Here is a 25,474-nt window from a genome sequence, read left to right as displayed (position 1 = left end):
AACATGTATTGGAGGCTTCGGTGGCTCAGTTAGTTGGGCGACTGCCTTTGGCTCAGGTCATGATTCTGGAATCCTGGGGTTGAGTCCTGCGTCGGGCTCTCTGCTCAGAGGAGAGTCTGCTTCTCCCTCTGACCCTCCCCCCTTCTCATGTTCTCTTTCCCCTTCATTCTCTCTCTCAAATTAAAAAGAAAGAAAGAAAGAAAGAAAAAAAGAAAGAAAGAAAGAAAGAAAGAAAATCAGTATGTGGGCAGAAGCATATTTAACATGGACTGAGAGAATTCATAATTAATGACTAGCATTTTTTAAAATATTTTATTTGTTTATTTGACAGAGATCACAAGTGGGCAGAGAGGCAGGCAGAGAGAGAGGGGGAAACAGGCTCCCTGCTGAGCAGAGCCTGATGCGGGGCTCGATCCCAGGACCCTGAGACCAGGACCCGAGCTGAAGGCAGAGGCTTAACCCACTGAGCCACCCAGGGGCCCCTAACGACTAGCATTTTGAAATGCTACGGGAAGCCTAGGCACTGGTCTTTATTTTTTTATTTTTTTTTAAAGATTTTATTTATTTATTTGACAGAGAGAAATCACAAGTAGATGGAGAGGCAGGCAGAGAGAGAGAGAGAGGGAAGCAGGCTCCCCGCTGAGCAGAGAGCCCGATGTGGGACTCGATCCCAGGACCCTGAGATCATGACCTGAGCCGAAGGCAGCGGCTCAACCCACTGAGCCACCCAGGCGCCCCGGCACTGGTCTTTAAATGTATAAACGCAACGGCTTCTTGAGTAGTCTTACAACAGCCGACAAACCCTGGCTGCCTTCATTTATAAAGTGAATATGGAGCTTGTCAGTTTTTGATAGCCAGAGTGGTGATTTTTATAAACAAAGCTGCTGTTAAAAAGGAAAAAAAAGGCTTATTAGGTGTTTCACATGTCAGTGATAATTTCAAAATTCAGCTCCTAAGGTTGTATTTTCTTGAGACTAAGTCTCACTTTGATTTTTGTTTTTTTTATCCCTCACCTTGAATAAAAGGAAGTAGAAGGAAATTTTTGTGTGGAAAAATTATTTGTCTTTAGGTTGTGATCCCGGAGTAGGGAACGGGGGGTTAGTTTGTTTAATTTTGATTTCAACAGTGAGATTAAAGACTAGACCCCACTTGGAAACGGACTTCATTTGCCCGGTATTGAGAAACCACACCTTTTTGTTCAGAAAAAAAGCAAAGTAAATAACAGTCGTTCCCACTGTCCTTTAAGTACTCACACCACAGAATTTCCTTGTGTGCTGTTACACATAATGGGTCTTAATGAGCAGATCTTAAATTTATTACAAAATCTTGTGTGGCTCTGAGACTGTTACCGTCACTGCTTTGATATTTCTTTTTTGTACCTTTAGTTCTAGCCTGCTTTGGTTTTCTGTCCCCCGCCAATCGAGGGGCCTTAATGACCTGTGCCGTCGTGTTATGGGTCCTCCTGGGAACCCCTGCCGGATACGTGTCCGCCAGAATGTATAAAAGTAAGCATCGCAACTGTTATCATTCTGGTTAGTTGGTGTGTTAAATGTAGAAAATAAAAGGCCGTAAAAGAAAACATTTAAACATTGCATGTGGCATTTTAACCGGCCTACCAAAATGTAATTGGGCCCTGGGTATAAAGTAGCTGTAATTGGGCTAAATAAGTTGCTACAGTAACTATTTCTGTCTTTTCCTTCCTCAGCACTTAAAGGTGTTAACTGGAAGACAAATTTTCTGCTGACGGCACTCTTATGTCCTGGGTTAGTATTGCTTGTTCTTTTTTCTCTACACAATTATACTCTTTCTTGGATTCCATCTTGGAAAAAAATCACTGTACGCGGTAATGAGGAGACAGGAGATGAGAGACCCTTGTGCTCTCTGTAGCGCCGGCATTCTCTTTGTGGTATCTGCATTCCTTTCATCTTTTTGTACATCGTACCCTCTAGGACAGAGGGACGGCTTTGGTGCTGCTGTGTTCGAGTTTGAGATTTGGTCTGGAAGCGGAGTTCCTAAATGCGCATCTGGTTATATAGCTCGCGTTCCATACCACCTGTCACGGGCTTCCCTGATCCTTTCTTCCTGTCTCACCTGGTTCTTGCGGTATCAGTAGTGACTGCTGCTCCCAGGTAGGGTCCTTGTCCCAGGGGGAGTAGGCGTGGCTGCTCGGGGTGGGTGCTAGTAGCTCCCTCCGCCCCCTGATTATAGAGACGGGAGACTGGCGGCCAAGCTGGGGAGCAGGTGTTCGAGGTCACATGCGAAGTTAGTGACAGAGCCCAGGCTGAAAGTCCTCCCGGCATCCTGTCCAGGGCTCTTCCCACAGAACCTCGCTGATGAAGTGCTGACCCACTTTGGGTTTCTTCCTTCCTTTTTTTTTTCTTTCTTTCTTTTATTCTTTCTTTCTTTCTTTTTTTCTTCCTTCCTTCCTTCCTTCCTCCCTCCCTCTCTTTCTTTCACATTTTGTTGAATTGTTTTTTTTTTAAAAGATTTTATTTATTTATTTTACAGACAGAGATCACAAGTAGAGAGACAGGCAGAGAGAGGGGGGGAAGCAGGCTCCCTGCCGAGCAGAGAGCCCAATGCGGGACTCGATTCCAGGACCCTGAGATCATGACCTGAGCTGAAGGCAGCGGCTTAACCCACTGAGCCACCCAGGCACCCTGTTGAATTCTTTTTTAAAATACATTTTATTTATTTATTTGAGAAAGAGAGAGAATGAGTGGGAGGAGGGGGGAGAAGCAGACTCCCCGATGAACAGAGAACCCCACCCGGGACTCAATTTCAGGACCCTGGGATTATGGCCTGAGCTGAAGGCAGACACTTCACTGGCTAAGCCAGACCCCCGGGTGCCCGGCACTTTTATTTCCTTTCATTCCTTTCCTTTTATTTCCTGCATTTCATTTCCTTACTTAGTCTGGGCTACCATAACAAAATACCATAGACGGGGGTCGGGGGGTGCTTAGACAATAGAAATTTGATTTCTCACAGTTCTGGAGGCAGTCATGTCAGAGATCAGGGCACCAACAGGGTCGGGTCCTGGTGAGGGCTGTCTTCTGGCTTGTAGACGACCACCTTCTCAGTGTTTCCTCACATGACAGGCAGAGACGGTGAACTCTGGTGTCTCTTCTCCTAAAGGCACCTATCTCATCGTGAGGGCCCTCCTGTCGTGACCTCATCTAAGCTTCATCACCTCCCAAAGGCCTCACCTCCAAATACCATTACATTATGGATTAGGGTTTCAACAAATGAATGGAGGGGGAACACAATGCAGTCCACAGCACGTTTCATTTCTAATATTCTTTCCTTGATCTGTTAGGAAGGATAGCTTTTTTTTTTTTAAGGAGAAAGTAGTGGATTATATCTTAATTGTCACGTGGTACGTTAATTTCTACTTGTTACGAAGTTCACATCCGTGATGCTAAGAGGATGTCGCAATAGCAGAAGAGGTCCAATAGTGAAAGTTACACATAGTGAATTCAGTTACGTTACATTCTGAATAGTGACAAAGTGAGAGCAAATGCTTCAATAATGGTCTGTGACTGCGCGTCACACAATAAGTCATGCAATACAGTGATGGGTTCTGTAGTTCCATAATCATTCTTCTCCATGTGGCTGGTTTCTCTCAAACTCCAGGGAAAAAGATTAGATCATTGAAAGGCTTGAATGTTCCAAGTTTGCACATCAAATACGGGAACCTCAGAATTTTAAACTGGTTTCAAATACAGACAATGCCCTCCGCTCCCCTCCCCCACCTTGAATAGAGCCATCTGCTTTTCCTATAACTCTTTTCAAGGGAACAAGAATGGGTGGTCTTTTCTGAGGTGAATGCTTTATTACATTTCTGTAAGAAAGCAGTGTCCTTGACAATACTTCAGATATCTGTTGCTTCCAGTTTGAGCCTCAAATGAATCCAAAACTGAATAAATTTGGCGACGAAGTGCCATTGTGCAGAAGTCATTATACTGGATTGTAATACAAGGGATATTACACGCGAGAGCCAGTCAATAAGCCATTCACTGTTCTCTGCATTATTTAGTTACTCATTCAACATACTTACTGTGGTCTTTTTGGTTTTGTTTTGTTTTTGTTTTTATTATATTTAAGGCATTATGCTAGGCACTATAGAGGAAATAAATACAAATTGCCCCTAAATCTCTGGCTTCGTGGCTCATGATGAATAATAATGGCCCATTTTTCATCACACAGATGTCCCATCTTACTGCAAAAAGAAGTTACATCATTGAAATAGATGTAAAAGAATTAGAATATACTGTATCACTAAGCTTGATTAGCCAAATTAAACAATTAATGTCTGAAAGGCATTAGCATTTGCAACACACTATGAGCTGTTTTCATCATGTTTTCTATGGGAGCAAATTGGGATTCAAAACATTTTGAAGAGATGGATTTCTTACACAGAAAAATTCAAAAATTTGAGCAGAAATCCATAATCATGGGGCTCAGGTTTATGTGGATTATGACACGATGCAGTATGAAGCCATAGTTTTGTAAAAATAAAACAAAAAATTGAAAATTGAAAAACAAGTTTAAATAATGGTGGTTGTGTCCTGGGTGGGGTTTTGGATGGCTGGGGGCAGTAGAGTGAAGGAGACTATTTATATCAGATTTACTTTTCACTCTTTTTTTAAAAAGTTTTGCATCGTATACGGTATGCATTTGTTACCTATTTCTATTTTTATTTTGTTACTTTTATTATTATTATGATTTTGAGTAGGCTCCATGCCCTAAGATCAAGACCTGAGTTGATATCAAGACTCAGATGTTTGGGGCACCTGGTGCCTCAGTTGTTAAGTGTCTGCCTTTGGCTCAGGTCATGATCCCAGAGTCTTGGGATCGAGCCCCGCATCGGGCTCCCGGCTCAGTGGGGAGCCTGCTTCTCCCTCTCGCACTCCCCCTGCTTGTGTTCCCTCTCTCGCTGTCTCTCTGTCAAATAAATAAAATCTTAAAATGAAAAAAAAAGAGATGCTTAACTGACTGACACACCCAGGTGCCCCACCTTTTAGAAAAATTTTAAAATAATTTCATTATTAAAAAAAATCATTTCATTATTTTAAAGTAATTTTTATTTTAATTTTTAGATAATTTTTAAATAATTTCATTATAAACAACAATAACAACTCATAACTGTATATTAAAGGGGAGAGGTACTGATAGAAGCTAAAAGCACACACTTTAGAGTCAGATACACAAACACAGACACACATACACGCACATACCCGAGCACGTGCACGCACGCCCGCAGGCACTCTCCCTTGTACACCAACCCTACACTCAACACACACACAGCAGTTCATTTCCCAGTTCTGCCTCCTTCAAGTTACTAGGCCCTGTGCACGTTGTGAATATTGCTGAATGAACATAGGGGTTTGGGCCTCTCTTTGAAATCTTGGCCTTCTGTTTGCGTTAAATAGATATTTTTCTACTATTTTTATTCCCTTGTCATTTCTTACTATTTTTTTGAATGATTTTCTTAGTGGTTACCTTACAGATTACAATTAATGCCTCAATTTACACCAGTCTGGTTTGGATTAATTTAATTTCAGTATTATATGGAAAATTTGCTCCTATGTAGCGCCTTTCCCTCCTTCCTTCCTTGTGCTGTTATTGCCAGACAGATGACATCTTAATACTGTGCATGCTCGTCAACACGGATTTATAATGATCGCATTATGCTATAGTCTTTTAAATTGGACGAAAAAGAGCTTCAACTAATATATTTGCTAATCATGGGCTGTTGGGCAAGTGGTTTTACCTCTCTAATCCTGGCTTTCCTTCTCTGGAGTATGCAGATCGTGGTGTTATCTACCTCAGGGTTGCTGTGAGGATTAAATGGGATGATGTGTGACAGATTTGAAAGAGTGCCTAGCAGATACTGAGTGCTCAACAAATGGTAGCTGTGGTTGTTAGCTACTCTTGACTTTTGCCATCATGCCTTTGCTCATGCTGTTCCCTCTTTTTCTAATCACTTCTTTCCAATCCTCCAATGCCAGATTCCTGTTTTTTTTTTTTTTAAGATTTTACTTATTTATTTGACAGAGAGAGAGAGAGAGAGAGATCACAAGTCGGCAGAGAGGCAGGCAGAGAAAGAGGGGAGGAAGCAGGCTCCTCACAGAGCAGAGAGCCCCATGTGGGGCTCGATCCCAGGACCCCGGGACCAAGACCCGAGCCAAAGGCAGAGGCTTCAACCCACTGAGCCACCCAGGTGCCCCTCTTTTTTTTTTTTTAAGATTTTTATTTATTTGACAGAGAGAGATCACAAGTAGGCAGAGAGGCAGGCAGAGAGAGAGAGGGAAGCAGGCTCCCCCCCAAGCAGAGAGCCCGATGCGGGGCTTGATCCCAGGACCCTGGGATCATGATCCGAGCTGAAGGCAGAGGCTTAACCCACTGAGCTACCCAGGTGCCCCTCCTGTTCTTTTTTTATGTCCCTGCTGAAATGCTACCACTTCCATGTTCTGGAATTATATCGCGTCTACTATCATTATTATAACACTTGTCACAGTGTTCCTTAGATTGGACTTATTTGTGATATGCCTTATCTCATTGTGCATTCTAAATCTCACCAGGGTGATTACTATGTCTTAATCATTTCTGTATCTTTCACAGCATGTAACCAAGTGCCTTATATGGAGTAAGTGTTCAGTAAATATCTACTGTATGATCGAATCAAATGAATAATTTAAAAATGCAAAACAGATTTGGTTTCCTTGTTCTGTTGGTAGAACTGAATGCAATTTTAAAGTAATAAACCAGGCGTGATACAAAGGACATATTTCGCTCAAGTGGTTCGAGGGCTCTCTTAGGTATATGAGAGAGAATCGTAAGGTACTGGTGTTCTCATTTCTTAGACTGTAGTAGGTTGAGAGAGGAGTTCAGTGCCTCGTAATGGATCAGTGTGCGAATAGCTCATATGGCACCTTAAATGGGCACCATAAAAACGGCTTTAACTTAAAAGGAGAAGCATTCAGGCTAATGAACATAGACATTCCCTAAAAGAAATTGAAGAAATGGGGTGCCTGGGTGGCTCAGTGGGTTAAAGCCTCTGCCTTCAGCTCAGATCATGATCTCAGGTTCTGGGATCAAGCCCCGCATCTGGGATCAAGCCCCGCATCGGGCTCTCTGCTCGGCAGGGAGCCTGCTTCCCCATTTCTCTCTGCCTGCCTCTCCGCCTACTTGTGATCTCTGTCAAATAAATAAATAAAATCTTTTAAAAAAAGAAATTGAAGAAAGTAAGATTCTTCAACCATATACTTTTCTTTCATGTAACCCCAAAAGTGGCAGGTAGGAAAAGGAAAAGGTAGCCTACTTCGATGGGCATGTACCCAAACTTTACAATTAGAAAGAAGCAAGCCTGAATTCTAGCACTTAGGATCAGGCCCTCGGTATTAGGTAAGTGACTTTGGGAGAAGTCCTACAACCTTCCTGATTGTCCGTTTCCTTGCCTGGTAATGCCTGTGTCACAGTCGTTTAGAGAAGTAAATGAACTAATGGATTGTGAAATTGTTTTGTGAGCTATAAAGTATTTTTGGTCACTCTTTTCTTCTTTGTTCCTACTGCTCTGTCTTTGTCATCTGCTATAGTATATCCCATGTTGTATTGTAATTTATTTATCTCTCTCTCCCACCAGACTAAGCTTTTCAGAGCAAGGGTTTTTATTTACCTCTGAACTCCAGGGGCTAACACACAGGTACTCAATAAATGTTTGATGAACATGTGAATAAATGTTTCAGGTAGGAGATGACCCCAGATGACATCTTTAGTTTCCTTTTAGTTTTGCTGTTTAAGATTCCATGAAAAGGTCTAGAAATAATTAGAGATCAACAAAGGAAGAGCTATTTAGAATATAAAAACTTGAAACTGAAGGGCAGTTACAGAATTGTTAAACACATATTAACATTCTAGAGTGTACTTTCAAAAGGGAAATTGTTGAGACGGGTTAATTGAGTTTATGTATAAGAAGGGAGGTTATGATTTGTCAAGTGAGAAGTAATTTTTCTGGCCGTGGAATGATAACAGCTGAAATGAATCTCTCAAAGGCTGGGAAATTTGGCAGAGGAGTATTGTGGCTGAACAAATTCATTAGAGCAGAAAGGTATTAAGAAACATTTGAAGAAGTATGGTTAAATCGTAGGAAACCAGAATCCCTTATTAAGATGCCAGAAAGTGATGAGACCTAAGGTTTGTTGTCATTTGGAAGGGCTTCAAATCACATGTATCTCTGGCAGGAGCACACATGAGCCTTTCAAAAGCACAGTAGCATTCTCATCTTTTAAGAAAACTTAAAATGTGGGTGTCAGAAACACCCACATCCATACCCAGACTCACCTGTAGCTTTGGCCAAGCTTGGCTGGAGCCCACAGGGGGAGCCCACAGTAGCTCGCCTCGTGATTTACCCAGTAGATTCACAGCTGACCCCTTGATTTTGAGTGACTGATTGAAAGCTTTTGTGTTAAGTCAACGCTTGTTGGACTCAACTGCTGGCTCGTTACATGGTGTTAGGGTTAAGCCCCAGCTCAGTGGCTGGGTTTCCACAGTGAGGCACAATATTCTTCTAGGGTTTTGCCTTGTCATTTATTCTAGCCTTCCCACCAAAAGAATTTCCCGACATTCACATCAAGTATAATTATAACATTTTCCTGAAAGCGTATTGTTTCCTGATTTTTTTTTTTTCTCCCTAGTGTCGTCTTCATCGACCTGTTCTTTATGAACCTGATTCTTTGGGTGGAAAGGTCATCAGCTGCCATCTCCTTTGGTACCCTGATAGGTATCCTTGCGCTGTGGTTTGGAATTTCTGTACCATTAACATTTTTGGGTGCATACTTCGGAAGCAAGATAAAGGTAAATTTGTAAAATCCTGCTTTTGGCCATTGACTAATGTCTGTAATAATACCTCAAAGCGTATATTACTATACATGGAAAGTGAAATGTACCATTGGCAAAAACTACAAAGAATAATCATGTTAGAATAAAAAATTTAAAAAAATTTAAAAAATGAAACACAGTAACACTTCAAAAGACACTATTTAATGTACTTCCCATTTTATAGGTTGTTTATATTTCTGTCTATCTCTGTTAGATGAAATTAAAGGGACATATTGTTAGAAGGCTGACTTTAACAAAGTCAGAAAAGTAATAAGATTATGGATTGGGGGAAGAAAGCAAAGATACAGTCTGAAAAATGGAGCTATTCAGTTTATAGATCTGAAGTTAGCCTATTCCATGCATAGGGTAAAGGAGCAGGATATCAAAAAAACTAAATGAAGCCAGCCTGCAAAAGGATTGTACAAAGATATGGTGTGCATTTGCAGGAGAGAAATCAGATAAGACAAAACACGAGCTGGTTCCACACAGAGCAGAAAAAAAGAAAGACGCCTGAAAAGCACTGACACATTTTAAGAGAAATTCTCTCTTTTGTTTTTTGGTCCAAAATTTCATTTAAATTCTGGTTAGTTACCATATAGTTTAATATTGGTTTCAGAAGTAGGATTTATCGATTCATCCCTTACAAAGACCACCCAGTGCTCACCACAGCAAGTGCCCCCCTTGATCCCCATGTGGTCCGTGTGTCACCCGCCTCCTTCTAACAACCCTCTCTCGATTAAGAGCCTCACCGTCCGCTTCCCTCTCTCTTTTTCTTCCCTTCACCTATGCTCATCTCTTTGTTTCTTAAATTCCACATATGAGGGAGATCATATGGTATTTGTCTTTCTCTGAGTGACTTATTTTGCTTAGTGTAATACCCTTTAGCTCTAACCTCATGGTTGCATGTAGCAAGATTTCATTCTTTTTGATGGCTATGCAATAGTCCATGCTTTGTGTGTGTGTGTGTGTGTGTGTGTGTGTACTTTGTGTGTGTGTGTGTGTGTGTGTGTACTACATCCCTCTATATGTGTGTATATATACATACCACATCTATCTATCTACTATAGTTATATATATGTATTTGTATATGTATATGTATATGTACCTATGACATCTTCTTTATCCATTCATCTGTCAATGGACATCTGGGCTCTTTCCATAGTTTGGCTATTGTGGACTTTGCTGCTATAAACATCAGGGTGCATGTGCCCCTTTGAATCTGTATTTTTGGATCCTTTGGGTAAATACCTAGTAGTACAATTGCTGGGTTGTAGGGTAGTTCCGTTTTTAACTTTTTTGGGAAACCTCCATACAGTTTTCCAGAGTGGCTGCATCAGCTTGCATTCCCACCAACAGTGCAAGAGGATTCCCCTTCTTCCGCATCTTCACTAGCACCTGTTGTTTCCTGTCTTGTTCATTTTAGTCGTTCTGAATGGTGTGAGGTGGTATTTTACTATGGTTTTGATTTGTATTTCTCTGATGATGAGTGATGTGGAGCACTTTTTCATGTGTCTGTTGGCCATCTGGATGTCTTTGGAAAAATGTCTGTTCATGTCTTCTGCCCATTTCTTAATTGGATTTTTGTTTTTCGGATGTTAAGTTTGATGACCTCTACAGATTTTGGATACCAGCCCTTTATTAGCTATGCCACTTGCAAATATCTTCTGCCATTCTGCAGGCTGCCTTTTAGTTTTGTTTCCTTTGCTGCACAGAAGCTTTTCATCTGGATGAGTCTCGATAGTTCATTTTTGCTTTTGTTTCCCTTGCCTCCAGCAACATGCCTAGTAAGAAGTTGCTATGGCTGAGCAAAGAGTTTGCTGCCTGTGTTCTCTTCTAGGGTCTGATGGTTGCCTGTCTCACATGTAGATCTTTCATCCATTTGGAATCTATTTTTGTGTATGGTGTCAGAAAGCGGTCCAGGTTCATTCTTCTGCAGGTTGCTGTCCAGTCTTCCCAACACCATTTGTTGAGGAGACTGTCTTTTTCTCCATTGGACATTTTTTCCTGCTTTGTCGAGGATTAGTTGACCATGGAGTTGACAGTCCATTTCTGGGTTCTCTATTCTGTTCCATTGATCTGTGTGTCTGTATGCCAGCACCATACTGCCTCAATGACTATAGCTTTGTAATGTAACTTGGAAGTCCGGAATCATGATGCCTCCAGCTTTGCTTTTCTTTTTTCAGGATTGCTTTGGTTATGTGGGTCTTTTGTGGTTCCATACAAATTTTAGGATTGTTTTTTCCAGCTCTGTGAGAAATGCTGTTGGTATTTTTAAAAAAGATTTTATTTATTTATTTGACATAGAGAGAGAACACAAGTAGGCAGAGAGGCAGGCAGAGAGAGACGGGAAGCAGGCTCCCTGCTGAGCAGAGAGCCTGATGCGGGGCTCGATCCTAGGACCCTGAGATCATGACCTGAGCTGAAGGCAGAGGCTTAGCCCACTGAGACACCCGGGCACCCCTGCTATTGGTATTTTGATAGGGATTGCATTTTTGATTCGGGATTGCATTTGATAATATAGACTGCTTTGGGTAGTTTTGACAATTAACAGTGTTCTTCCACTCCATGAGCATGGAATGTTTTTCCATTTCTTTGTGTCCTCTTCAGTTTCTTTCATAAGTATTCTATAGTTTTCAGAGTAGAGATCTTTTACCTCTTTGGTTAAGTTTATTCCTAGGTATCTCATTGTTTTTGGTGCAATTGTAAATGGGACTGATTCCTTGATTTCTTTTTCTACTGCTTCATTATGGGTCTATAGAAATGCAACTGATTTCCGTACATTGATTTTTATATCCTGCAACTTTGCTGAATTCATGTAGTAGTTCTAGCAATTTTTTGATGGAGTCTTTCAGGTTTTTCTATACATTCTGAGTGGACTTTTTGTTATCAAATACTTCATATTGGAATAATCACCACTAAATCTTGTCTAATCTCTTCCTTGAAAGTGATAAGAAAGGATAAAAGTCTCTTATTATGTAGCTGCGTGCTCTCTAGTATGGTGGTCACCAGCCCCACATGACTTTTTTCTTTTTTTTTTTTTTTTTTTTTTTTTTTTTTATTTTTTATTTTTTATAAACATATATTTTTTATATACATATATTTTTATCCCCAGGTCTGTGAATCACCAGGTTTACACACTTCACAGCACTCACCAAATCACATACCCTCCCCAATGTCCATAATCCCACCCCCTTCTCCCCAGCCCCCTCCCCCCGGCAACCCTCAGTTTGTTTTGTGAGATTAAGAGTCACTTATGGTTTGTCTCCCTCCCAATCCATTTTATTTATTTATTTGACAGACAGAGATTACAAGTAGGCAGAGAGGCAAGCAGAGAGAGAGAGAGGGAAGGAGAAGAGAGCCTGATGCGGGGGTCGATCCCAGGATCCTAAGATCATGACCTGAGCCAAAGGCAGAGGCTTAACCCACTGAGCCACTTAGGCGCCCCCCACCCCATATGACTTTTGAGTGCTTGAAATATGGCAAGTTCCAAACTGGTAAGTGTTGTAAGGAAGTATAAAATACAAAGTGAGGGCGCCTTGGTGGCTCAGTTGGTTAAGCAACTGCCTTTAGCTCAGGTCATAATCCTGGAGTCCTGGGATTGAGTCCCACATCTGGCTCCCAGCTCCACGGGGAGTCTGCTTCTCCCTCTGATCTTCTCCCCCTCATGCTCTCTCTCACTGTATCTCTCTCAAATAAATAAGTAAAATCTTAAAAAAAAATACACAGTGAATTTCAAACAGAACAACAGCAACAAAATAAAAAACATCAAGTTAGTACTTTTTGTATGGATGACAAGTTTAACTGATAATATTTGGCTATGTTAGATCAAATGAAATGTATTCATAAATTGATTCTGCCTATTTCTTTTTAAAATTTTTAAAATTTATTTTTCTGAGAGAGTGAGAGAGAGTACAAGGGACGGGAAGGGCAGAGGAAGAGGGAGAAGCAGGCTCTCCAGTGAGCAGGGAGCCCAATGCGGGGCTCGATCCCAGGACCCTGAGATCATGACCTGAGCCAAAGGCAGACGCTTAACCGACTGAGCCACCCAGGCGCCATGATGTTGCCTATTTCTTTCCACTTTTTTAAAATGCAGCTTCTAAACGCTTTAAGATTGCATATATGGCTTGCATTATGTTTCTCTCGCATAGAGTTGGTCTAGCCTCTGCAGTGTTCCTTGACCTGTTCCAATTTAGGATTCAGTATGTGATTATAAGTATATAAATTCACTTCAGTTTCATGTTATTCTGATTTTCACTTGAATTTCTTTTCGAGCAGTTTAGGTGTCCAGTTCACACAAACCAGATTCCCCGTCACATTCCTCGGCAGAATTTCTTTACTAAACCTATTTTTGGCATCATAATCGGTGGCATTTTACCTTTTGGCTGTATTTTTATTCAACTCTTTTTCATTCTAAACAGTATGTGGTGAGTATTATATCTTCATAATCTCAAAAAATCTTAATTGTTGATCAGTTAATTTTCCTGTATTTCAAGGAGGTTTAATTCTGGTATGATAAAACTTCAGTTGTCCCCCCTCCCACATTTTTGTATCCAGGAAATGGCGATCTGACCCCAGGGGAGTTTCCTAGGGAATTAAGACTTAATTCACAAGTTTTTGAAGACACTTTTTGATGGAAATTTCTTTTTTTTTTTTTAAAGATTTTATTTATTTATTTGACAGACAGAGATCACAAGCAGGCAGAGAGGCAGGCAGAGAGAGAGAGGGAGGAAGCAGGCTCCCCGCCGAGCAGAGAGCCCGACGCGGGACTCGATCCCAGGACCCTGAGATCACGACCCGAGCCGAAGGCAGCGGCTTAACCCACTGAGCCACCCAGGCGCCCTTGATGGAAATTTCTATGCGGGTTTCCTTTTTTACAAAAGTAATAACCTCTTTTTAAGCCTTTCCGGATGACTTAGAAAGTTGGCTCCCACCATACTTCTTTGAGCCTTTGCAGGAGGTGGGGTGGGGGTGTCCCTTGGAAGGAGGCGTCTGAACATGGGAAGAGGTGGCTCCCATGTATCTCTTTTTTCCGTACTGACCTTCCATGCAAGATTTCAGAGTTCCTCCGCTAAAAATACCTTGAAGACCACTGACTCTGGGTCTTCATCTATACTGAGCTGTATGTGAGTAATATTTTTCTGCTTTCCTGTCTGTCAGCTGTTATCTCTGATGTTGGGATGCTTGTTCCTTACAACGTTCCCCTTTCTCTTGGCTACTTTGAATCTGTCGTGATTTAAGAATCTTGATATGTTAAGTAAGAATCTGAGCTCTCTGATGCAAGTGCGACAGCTTCAGCTTCTCCCAAGTCCCTTTATTTTCCTTAATTCCTGATTTTTCACTGCATTCTGGTTTCAGGAGCTGGTCAGTGGGGTGGCGCTCTGGAGGGAGTTTTGGAGATGGGACAAACACATGATCAAATCAAATGCAGTAGCCAGCTGTGTGTGTTTAGAATGCTTTTGTCCCAAAGCCACCTTCCAGGCACAGCTTTCAAGTCCTCAAAAGTTAGGCTTAATCATGCACATTAATCGCTTACCTTTTAAACAGCATTGTGCCAAATTTGTTTAAAAGATAAGCAATAAAGTCTGTTACCTTGTCAGCAACTAAATATTTAACCTGCTGTAAAATCGATTATAGTAACTGCATTTTCCAGATGTTTTTGATGGGAAAATAATTTTCAAGTGAAAACTAGAAGAGTCTTCAGACAAGTTTTATTTCAGTGAAACAGAGGGTGCTTGCCGTATACAACTGTGTATATGTTCATTATCGAAATGATTCTCCCAGGACGCCTCAGTGGCTCAGTGGATTAAAGCCTCTGCCTTCGGCTCAGGTCATGATCCCAGGGTCCTGGGATCAAGCCCCACATTGGGCTCTCTGCTCAGCAGGGAGCCTGCTTCTTCTTCTCTCTCTGCCTACTTCTGGTCTCTGTCAAATAAATAAATAAAATCTTAAAAAAAAAAAAAAAAGATTCTCCCCAAGCCCTGTCCCTCGCCCTTGTGCCCGGGGAATGCATTCTGCAGGAGAGTGTAAAATGGGGTATTGATTGGTTCCTCAGTTTCTTTTCTTCAGGAGGCTCTTAAAAATTGCTCATCCCAATTTAGTCAGCTCAGCTCTGTCATAATGAAAGAAATGACTTTGTTCCTGCAAAGTCTGGCAGAAATGGAGTCCACACACAGAGCTTTAAGAGGATGCATGTCTGAAAGTATATTTAATAGAATTATGTGCGCTGTGCTAGCAAGTCCCATCGGGAGAGGCTGCCTATCAATAGAGCTTCAAAGGCAAAGCGTATTTGATTCTGTGGTTTTCTGTTATATAACGTCGCCGCTGATATTTATGGCACTTACAACCTTCCGTTGCTAAAAAGAAAGCGTGGTTTAATGTGTGCATAAAGAGAAAATGACGGAGATTCTGATGGGTCTCAATTACGTGAGCAGGGAATTATGGGTTAGTAGCCAGACGGGGTCACCCGTCTGGACAGGATCGGGGGGGAACTCAGAAGCCGCACAGGTCAGGAAGTCTCTTTTGGATACTGGATGGATAGATCAAGGTTTGGAATGAATGGCTAAGGTTCGAGAAGTGTGGCCATCTCTCGTATTGGATTTGGATTGGGCTTTCTGTGTACTCGAAGTTAATTTTAAAGCTGTCATTTTTATTTTCAGGTCTCATCAGATGTACTTCATGTTTGGCTTCCTTTTCTTGGTCTTTATAATTCTCCTGATTACCTGTTCAGAAGCTACAGTTTTGCTGTGTTATTTCCATTTGTGTGCTGAGGTAAAGACCTAAGAAATGAATTATTTTCTGCTTCTCAAACTCGTGTTAATGGAATGAGGAGCTTGTGTTGAGGAAGGAATTGAAACAACTGTTAACCGCATGGTTTCAGGAATGTGGCATCAGTTTTATATTGTTTTCCTGATGACACATTTTGATTTTGATCAAGTTAATGCAACTTTGATGGAAAATTTAAACAGAATGCAATTTCTCTCTGGCTAGTTACTGTAATTGCTATGTAATATTCAGCTAACATAGAAAAATATAGGGAACTGATTTGATATTTAGACCTATAAAAGATCTGCTTCAATAGTGTTTTTTTTTTAATAACAATTAAGGGCGCCTGGGTGGCTCAGTGGGTTAAGCCACTGCCTTCGGCTCAGGTCATGATCCCAGGGTCCTGGGATCGAGTCCCGCATCGGGCTCTCTGCTCAGCAGGGAGCCTGCTTCCTCCTCTCTCTCTCTGCCTACTTGTAATCTCTCTCTGTCAAATAAATAAATAAAATCTTTAAAAAAAAAAAATTTCGCCACTTAGGCCAGCATTGTGTTTTATGGGTTTGAGGTTGCTGCTAAAGGCCCTTTCTCTTATTTTCATTTCATTGCCTTTTGGTTACCATGGACATAAATAGTTCTGCTAACCCCACTCCACCCCCATTTTTTTTTCTGATGTTATTCTGGATAATTAAGGTGGTAGTGAACATTATTTTCATAAATGCCCTACATCCTTCTTGTTTTGGTATGACTCTCTAAAGGTGACAATAGAGAGTTTAGGGAATGACAATCGTGTACCTGATGTCTGAGAGCATTTTCATAGACATATCATGTATCTACTTCTATTTCTTAGATGGGGTGCCAGGTGGCTCAGTCAGTTAAACATCCAGCTCTTGATCTCAGCTCCAGGGTCATGAGTTCAAACCCCGCATTGGGCTCCACGCTGAGTTTGGAGCCTACTTAAGAAAAAAAAATGTTTTGGAGGCTCCCAAGACCACCTACATATTGGACAGTTCAGTGGAAGGACTCATGGGGCTCAGCATATAGATGTACACATGGCTACGGCCCATTGCAGCCGAAGGATACACAACAGGATCGGCAAGGGGAAAAGACACAGGTAGAGCCTGGAGAAATCCACATTCAGTCTTCCCATGCTTTCTCTTTTCCATAAGAGAATACATCAATTGTGCTTCTTTCTCGGGCAGCAAAAAATATAGTAATAGATATGCAGTGTTTGTGCTCAGGGAAGCCCATTGGAGACTCCGCATCCAAGGTCTTCATTAGGAGCTAATCACACAGGCAACTTCTGCGTAGCAACTACAAAAATTCCAGACTCCCAAAAGGAAAGCAAGTGCTCATCATCAATCACATTGTTTGTATAGTCTAGGTATAGCAAACCAGTCTTATCATCAGGTAATGATTAAATGCCAAATTCCCAGATGTAAGCTAAGCGCCAAATTTGCAAGTGGGCTCTTCTAAAGATAGTAACTTCAAACCTGCTATGTTAACTCTTTTCTGCACTGTAGATCCCCTTAGCCCCTGACCATAGTGACTTTCCAGTAAAATTCTTTCCTTTTTTTCTTTTTAAAGTAGACTCTACACCCAATGTGGGGCTTGAACTCAACCTTGAGATAAGAGTCTGTAGGCTCTACCCACCCCTTAGAGTAAAATTAGCATCAGCAGGAGCCCGCAGAATACGCAGAACCTGCGTATTGACCTCCGTCATGCCTCCATGGATCCCAGCTTCAGTAGGGTAAAACAAATCGAATTCGCTGTAAAACTCAATCTGAAGTTCTATACTAACAGTTTCCTACCTAGCCCGAGGCAGCTCTGGCCAGTAAATTGAAGCTGACCGGAAAAGCCTTCCAAGGCTGAGGCAGCGTCCTGATAGAAAAGACGTGTGCATTACGAGTGCAGACCCTGAAGGCACACGTGGTCTCCCTGGAAACAAGGAGTTTATACAAGTTAAGGCACCCCAAGCAGAGCTACATTAGTCAGATAGTGTATACCACGTTGAATTTCTTTTTTTTAAAAAAAGAATTTAAAAAATTAATTTATTTGAGACAGAGAGTACAAGCAGCGGGAGCAGCAGGCAGAGGGAGAGGGGAAAAGCAGGCTCCCCGCTGAGCAGAGAGCCAGTTCTCCATCCCAGGACCCCAGGATCATGACCTCAGCTGAAGGCAGTCTCTTAACTAACTGGGTCACCCAGCACCCTTCACGTTGAACTTCTTATGGAAGTTTCCCTTTTATTTCTCTTACTCCGTAATCTAATGGAGCCTATTTTATGACAATAATTGCTAACTCATTTATAGTTAGATTTTACCTAAAAAGTTATTTTTTTTCTATTTCTTTTTGCAGGATTATCGTTGGTGGTGGAGAGCCTTTTTTACCAGCAGTTTCACAGCTGTCTACCTTTTCATTTATGCGGTTCATTACTTCTTCTCCAAACTTCAGATCACGGGCTTTGCAAGCAGCATTTTATACTTTGGGTACACAATGGTCATCGTCCTGATCTTCTTCCTTTTTACAGGTAACCACAGAACTACTTCATGCATTTCAGACTCTCTGAAGAGACCTGGAGGTAGCCATAATGTAATAAACATCAATTAACAATTAATGGAAGGAATAGGGAACAAAGTCATCACGTTCGTTTTTATGCTTTGGGGATAAAAGATTGCAAAGCCTGGGGAACTGGAGGGACCTTATGTACTTAGCTTCAAGGTTGTCCCTGGTGAATGTTTTTAAGCAGTAGGGATGTGTTCCAAAGTACAGAAAGGGTTATGTGTAATCACCTTTGAATGGCCTCCGAGCATAAACATTAACTGGCTTGAATAACTTTTAAATTAGCAAAAATAAATTAAATGAATGTGTAGTCATTTGAGCAATTAGATACGAGGGACAAGATGTATACTTCTCAGGATTACTCATTTGGGGTTGTTATTTGAGTCCAAGACGTGATGGCAACTCTTGTTTAGATTAATGCTTGATGTAGGTGGCAACATGGAGTGGTTTATAAAATGATCCATTTAGAGAAATAATGAAGTTGAGAGCTTGGAGACCCTTTCAGGATGAGCGAGGCAGTGTTCCATTCCATCTGCCTCACTTTTTTTTTTTTTTTTAAGATTTTACTTTTAAGTCATCTTCATACCTGACATGGAGCTTGAACTCACGACCCTGAGATCAAGAAGAATCGCAAGCTCCTCCAACTGAGCCAGTCAGGCGCCCTTCTACCTGCCTCACTTTTAAGTTCTGGTTCTTCTTTCAAGTTGTATGACTTATGTAGGTCACTTGGACAAATTTCAAGTATTGTCTCTAACTGTCAGGTTCAACAGATACGTAAACTGTGGAAATGTGTCAGAAATCAAAGCCTTAAGACAAGTCTGTTATCTGAGAAACCAAGGCATCTTGGTGGTGGCTCCCTGTTTAATACTGTATTACCTATGACCTACCAGCCTCATCTCCTCAGGTCAAAGAAGACTGTGCAGGATTCCTCTCATATCTCAGCCACCAGATGTTTTAGATAAAACTGAGGGCCTGACGACATCTCACCATCCTGGTCTAACCAGGATCCTCATGTGTTTTGCGGTTTTTCTAACTTCTCATTTGAAATACGCATACAGAGATGTGCACACAACATGCACGCACAGCTCAGTGAGTTATCGCCAAGTAAACGCACTTTTGTAACTGGCACTGGTGTCAGTGAATGGTACACAATCAGTGCCCCGGGAGCCACTTCTCTCTACTCGCCTTCCCCAAAGGCAGCTGCTCCCCTAACTCCTAGCATCATGGGTTAATTTGGCCGGTTTGTGAATTGTGCATAAGTGGAATCCTACAGGATGTACTCTTTTATGTCTGCTCTCTTTTCCTCAGTATTGTTGGTGAAGTTCCCCCATGATGCTGTGTGTAGACGTTGTCTCTACCCCTTGTATCTTTTGTTTTGGATTTCTCCCTCAGTGACTGACTGGCTTTTATATTTGGGTGCTGTGCAGTTGGATTTGTCTCACACTGTAATTTCAGGCTTCTGTTTTCTTCAATACCTAGCACTTTGACTCAGGTTGCTTTTTTCCTGGGAGTCTTGTATGACAACAGCTTCCTTCAGAAGGTAGATGGAATGCTGAATGGTCACACTGCTGACAGAAATCTTCTCCCCTTGGTTGGCTCCATCACTTGTCGTCTCTTTGGTCACACTCCACTGAATACTGATTCTTTTTTTTAATACTAAGATTTTAAAAAAAGATTTTATTTATTTATTTGAGAGGGAGTGAGAGGGCACAAGCAGCAGGGGTGCATCAGAGGGAGAGGGAGAAGCAGGCCCCCCTGAGCAAGGATACCAATGTGGGGCTTAATCCTAGGACCACATGATCATGACCTGAGCCAAAGGCAGAACCTCAACCGACTGAACTGCCCAGGTGCGCCTGAATACTGTCTCTTGAAAGTTCCCAATGATCCCTTGCCAGATCTAATGGCCTTTCCCTAACTTTCACCCTTCTTAGTTTCTGCAGCTAACTAATCAGCACCTATTCTGTGAAACTCTCTCAGTGTGATTTGTATCATTCTCCTTGTACTGCTCTGGACCTTCTTTTGCCTTCCTCTTCCTGTCACCTACCTCTAGCCTCTATGCAGGGTTCAGTCTTCAGCATTCCAGTCCTCTCTTTGTACCCTCTCCCTTTCAGAGCTCATTCAGTCCCATGGCTTCGTCTAGGTCCCCAGTGCTGACAGCTCCTAAGTCTGTATCTCAAGCTGTAACTTCTAGGCAGTTAGATTCTGAGCATTTGCATGTCACACTGGCACTACCAACTCAACATGCCAACTCCAGTGAGTGTAGTGCTTCCTTTCCCCCAGACTGACTCATTTTAATTTCTTTCCATCTTTGATGGATTTATTTATTTTAGAGAGACCGAGCGTGGTGGGGAGGGGTGGGGGGTGGGTGGAATGGAGAATTGAACTCCCCGCTGTGTGCAGAGCCCAGTGGTATGGGGTGGGGGTGGGGCTCGAACCCACAACCCTGAGATCATGACCTGAGCCAAAATCAAGAGTTGGACACTCAGCTGACTGAGCTACCCAGGCATCCCATGATGTGTATTTTTGGCATCTATTCTCTAGAACTCTTCTTTAAGAAGCCTTGTCCTGCTTATAGACCCTTAAATGGCATCTCTTTACAGTTCATCATTATATATATTTTTTCTGTTGAGTTCCTTTTATTTTGTCATCATCATTATATTTTGAGGTTCGCCGCGGGAAGTAAGGCTTATGGCTTATGTTCATGTTGTTTCACTTTTGAGGAAGACATCCTTAATTAAATCATTAGTCTTGAGAATATGGATGTCACAAAAGTACAGTTAATAATTGCTGATTACTCTTTCTTGCTGTAGACAAATGCTTCCGAGAGGGTTTTTTTTAAAATGGCAACTGGAAAATTAGCAATATCCACTCATGCTTAAAATGCCAAGGAGTTTCACACTCATTTAGAATAATTATGCATTCATCCAAAGCTCTTCCTTGTGGTCACCACATTGTCTTTGCTATTCGGATTCTTCTGTGTCGTTGCAGCAGAGAGATAAGACTTCACAGCTGTCATCTTTCAATATTGAGTATTGTGACTGTAGAGAAGATTATTCACATACTAATTATATTTCCATGTTGCTACAAATCTTTTATTTTTATTTACTTAAAAAAATTTATTTAAGGAATCTCTACACCCAACATGGGGCTTGAACTTGAAACCCCAAGATCAAGAGTCCCGTGCCCTTCTGACTGAGCCAGGCCGGTGCCCCAACTATGGAATATGAATATGAATATGAATATGAATCCATATTCAAATATGAATCCTTTATATTTATCGTTTGTGAGACTGCTTAAGCTAGTGAGCAGATTACTTGTTTCTTGTCCATTGAACTTGTTTTTTTCTGTTTTGACTTATTTCCTTAAGGTAGTCTGTGAAATAGGATAGCAGTGTCAAAAAGCATGAATATGTTTATGGTTCTTTACACTTTTCTGTCATTAACATAGTGTATTGGTTCCTCCACAACCTTGGCTGGCATTGAGTATACTTTTTGAAAAAACAAAACAAAACTTAAGCAGTGGTTTTCCTTTTTGTTAACATGATATGTCTAAAATGGCATCCCATTTTTTTTCTTCCACTCATTATTTTTTAAGATTTTATTTATTCATTTGACAGAGAGAGAGAGATCACAAGTAGGCAGAGAGGCAGACAGAGAGAGGGGGAAGCAGGCTCCCCGCTGAGCAGAGAGCCCAATGTGGGTCTCTATCCTAGGACCCCGAGATCATGACCTGAGCCGAAGGCAGAGGCTTAACCCTCTGAGCCACCCAGGCACCCCTCTTCCACTCATTTTTTGAGGAAAAGGAAGTGATGTGCATTGTGGCTGGTGTTCCTCTACCCAGTTTTCAGTTGGTGGCACACTTACAGTTGTATAAACAACATGTCGAAGTAGGATTCAAGTGACAGTGAGAGGGAAGATAAGCCACAATATATCAACAATATCATCCAAGGGTACCAGGATGGAAACCTTGTATTGTGTAGACTAAGATAATAAATTTCAGTTATGTGTCGGTGACTTGCCCCAAATCCTGTTTTTTTTTTTTTAAGATTTTATTTATTTATTTGACAGAGAGAGATCACAAGTGGGCAGAGAGCAGGCAGAGAGAAGGGGAAGCGGGGCTCGATCCCAGGATGCTGGGATCATGACCTGAGCCAAAGGCAGAGGCTTTGATCCACTGAGCCACCCATGCGGCCCAGCCTAACTGCTTTTTAAAGACTAGCTTATCACCTGGTTAAGCTAGTTAAAAAGGAAGCTAAGTCTTTGCTTACAGATGTGTAGACTTTGCTCTCTTCTAATTTGATTGTTTGCCTCTGATTTCTAATGGATGCTTACGGATACTTAGTTTTGATTGGAGGATAGTTAGTGATTTTTTATTTGCATCAAGTTTTGTTTTAGATATCAAATGGGTTAAAGTCTTTTTTTAAAAAATATTTTTATTTATTTGACACACACAGAGAGAAATCACAGGTAGGCATAGAGGCAGGCAGAGAGAGGGGGGAAGCAGGCTCCCCGCTGAGCAGAAAGCCTGATGCAGGGCTCGATCCAGGACCTCCAGATCATGACCTGAGCCCAAGGCAGAGGCTTAACCCGCTGAGCCACCCAGGCGCCCGAGTTAAAGTCTTTAAAAAAATTTTTATTTTTAAGTAATCTCTACTTGAACTTACAACCCCAAGATCAAGAGTCACATGCTGACTGAAGCAGCTGGGTTCCCTAAGTGAGTTAAAGTCTTAAGAAAATGAATTGAAGGGGCACCTGGGTGGCTCAGTGGTTTAAGCCTCTGTCTTCAGCTCAGGTCATGATCTCAGGGTCTCTGGGATCGAGCCCCACATCCGGGCTCTCTGCTGGGCAGGGAGCCTGCTTCCCCCTCTCTCTCTGCCTGCCTCTCTGCCTACTTGTGATCTGTCTCTGTCTATCAAATAAATAAATAAAAATCTTAAAGAAAATGAATTGAAATAGTGTAGTTTTATTTTGAAAGGAAGGACATAAACTCACAATAACCAATTAAAATCTAACACTTAAGATTCCTTCTCTAAAAGTCTAAAGTACTATCTTCTATTATAATACTGACATTTCTAACCTAATATAAACCTTGGCATTGCTGTTGGGTAATGAATGATTTTTACATGATGATGTATATTTTAGGCAAGCCATGAAAAATGTCTGTATGTAGCCAAGGTCCATTATTCAGCCACAATCTATTATTCTAGAGCAGTGTTTCTCAACCCAGGGGTGAATTTGCTCCCTAGGGAACATTTAACAGTACGTGGAACCATTCTTAATTGTCATGACTGGAAGAGTGCTAGAGACATCTAGTGGGTAGAGGCTAGGAGTTCTGCTGACCATCCTACTACACGCAGGACAGCCTTCTACAACAAAGAATTATCAGGCCCCAAACGTCAGTGGTGCCACTGTTAAGAAACCCTGGTCTAGACTGAGCTATTTTCGAACCTCACTTTTACTTCCGAGTTAGTGCTATTTTCAAAATACAGTTTTGATTGTCTCAAGAATCAAGATATTGTTTAGAATCGGAGACTCTAAATCACCAGTCACTGTGCAAGGACTGAAGCCAGTTTAGTCCCAGGAGTTTTTAAGACCCAGAAGAAGTATTAGGCAAGGGCAGAGAGCTTTTCTGGTGGCTCTCTCACTCAGGGTCTGTGCTTTGAATATATTTTTATTCATTAAAAGAACCAAATGAAGCTCACTATGTTTTGAGAATGTCTACTATGTAATATTTTATCACTAAATTAAAGTGAAGTGAATATTTTATCACTAAATTAAAGTGAAGAATCCATGTTCTCACACAGTGTAGGGATACACTACTAGCTATAGTGGGCCTTTCGTGTTTTACTATACCGACTTGTCCCTGCCTTATTAAAAATTTCAGATCTGGGGCACCTGGGTGGCTCGATCAGTTAAGCATCTGCCTCGGCTCAGGTCATGATCCCAGGGTGCTGGGATCAAGCCCCGCCTTGGGCTCCCTGCTCAGCGGGGAGCCTGCTTCTCTCTCCCCCTCTGCCCGATGCTCCCCCTGCTTGTGCATGTGCTCTCTCTGTCAAATAAATAAATTTTAAAAAATCTAAAAAAAATTTCAGTTCTAAAGGCCAAAAGATCAAAAAGGGATAAAATGTATTAATGCTAACTTAACCAACCAACAAATAGTTATTCAGCTTCCATGGGCTTGGCAATGTGTTAATGGGGAATACGGAATCCTAGATCTAATACCACTTGTTTTCTGTTGAGTTGACTATGTGCCAACTATTTGCATGTATTTATCTCACTTGATTTTCACCTAATTGTGTAGCTATCATGAGCTGTTAGGTCATATTACTCCCATTGTACGGATGAGGAAACTGAGGCCAGAGAGATTAAGTGACTTGCTTGAAGTCACTCTGTTAGTTAAGTGTTGGCTCTCTGACTCAGTCCAATCCAGGCTGGTCTGACTCCAAAGCTCATTCTCTTAACTACAACTCTCCATGTCCTCCTCAACAGAGAGGCGCTTTCCTTGAGCTGAGGCCAAGCCAACAGCCAGAGAAGGCCTGTGGAATCTTCTCTGTGGTCCTCTGTTTGATCAGGGGGACTTCTTTAATTGGGGGAGCTAAGATCGGTGCATCTAAGATGACACAGTATTGCCCTGGAGAATATGATGATGGAAACAGAATTAGCTCAAGTCTTTCTCATACCCTTTTGACCCTTCTTTCAAAAAATAGAGGCACAGTCTTCCAGTTTTTCCTGGGGAATAACTTCATACTTCAAGCCCAGCTCATTTTGGTCTTGATTTACATTTATGGAGCCACACATCAGGCGCTTTGGAATGAGCGGGACTGTGTCCTCTCTGTTTTTGAGGATACGGAAAACCTGGAGCTCCTGCTGTTTTTCCCAGTGGAGGTAGTTACACACCTACTCCAACTCTGGGCCCTCTGGGAGCCCTGAGTATCGTGCTAGTCCTGAGTATCGTGCTGAAATATTGAGAAAGGTAGTGTTCCTTTCCCCAGGGGTAAGCAGAGTCTGCGTTCTCTGGCGTTCTTGTGTGGTGTAGCTTACATTCTCTGGTGTCTCATACCTGAGTTGATTTCTACTGCCTACACCCCAAGCTTTTCCTGTCCAACGGATGCTCATTCTCTGAGGTCTTTCTGCACAAAGCAGTTCGTGTTCACCTCTGCCCGTATTGATCTCCCTATCTTAGAGCAATCGGGCAGACTTGGCTTTGAGTCCCGGCTGTACTGCTCATTGGCTGTGTTTTGTAAGGCAAGTCCACAGACTCTCTGAGCCTGTGTTTC

The 25,474-nt window shown here is 41.8% G+C and overlaps 1 protein-coding gene across 2 annotated transcripts in view; it reads left to right on the top strand.

Moving 5' to 3' along the window:
• LOC101689976 (transmembrane 9 superfamily member 2) overlaps positions 1-25,474 on the top strand; it is an 86,565-nt gene that overhangs the window by 57,855 nt on the left and 3,236 nt on the right. The window contains exons 11-16 of one of the 2 annotated variants that reach the window (XM_045068184.1): positions 1,386-1,505; positions 1,706-1,763; positions 8,697-8,856; positions 13,156-13,304; positions 15,537-15,648; positions 17,995-18,166. In XM_045068184.1, the coding sequence (XP_044924119.1) occupies positions 1,386-1,505; positions 1,706-1,763; positions 8,697-8,856; positions 13,156-13,304; positions 15,537-15,648; positions 17,995-18,166 (771 nt within the window). The remainder of the gene's footprint in view (positions 1-1,385; positions 1,506-1,705; positions 1,764-8,696; positions 8,857-13,155; positions 13,305-15,536; positions 15,649-17,994; positions 18,167-25,474) is intronic. The other variant, XM_045068185.1, reaches the window with a different exon arrangement.

The sequence above is a fragment of the Mustela putorius genome, unplaced genomic scaffold, assembly GCF_011764305.1.
Source record: "Mustela putorius furo isolate JIRA1106 unplaced genomic scaffold, ASM1176430v1.1 tig00003899_pilon_pilon_pilon, whole genome shotgun sequence".
NCBI classification, from domain to species: domain Eukaryota; kingdom Metazoa; phylum Chordata; class Mammalia; order Carnivora; family Mustelidae; genus Mustela; species Mustela putorius.
Note: the sequence above shows the minus strand (reverse complement) of the source record. Positions and strands in the feature narration are given on the sequence as shown.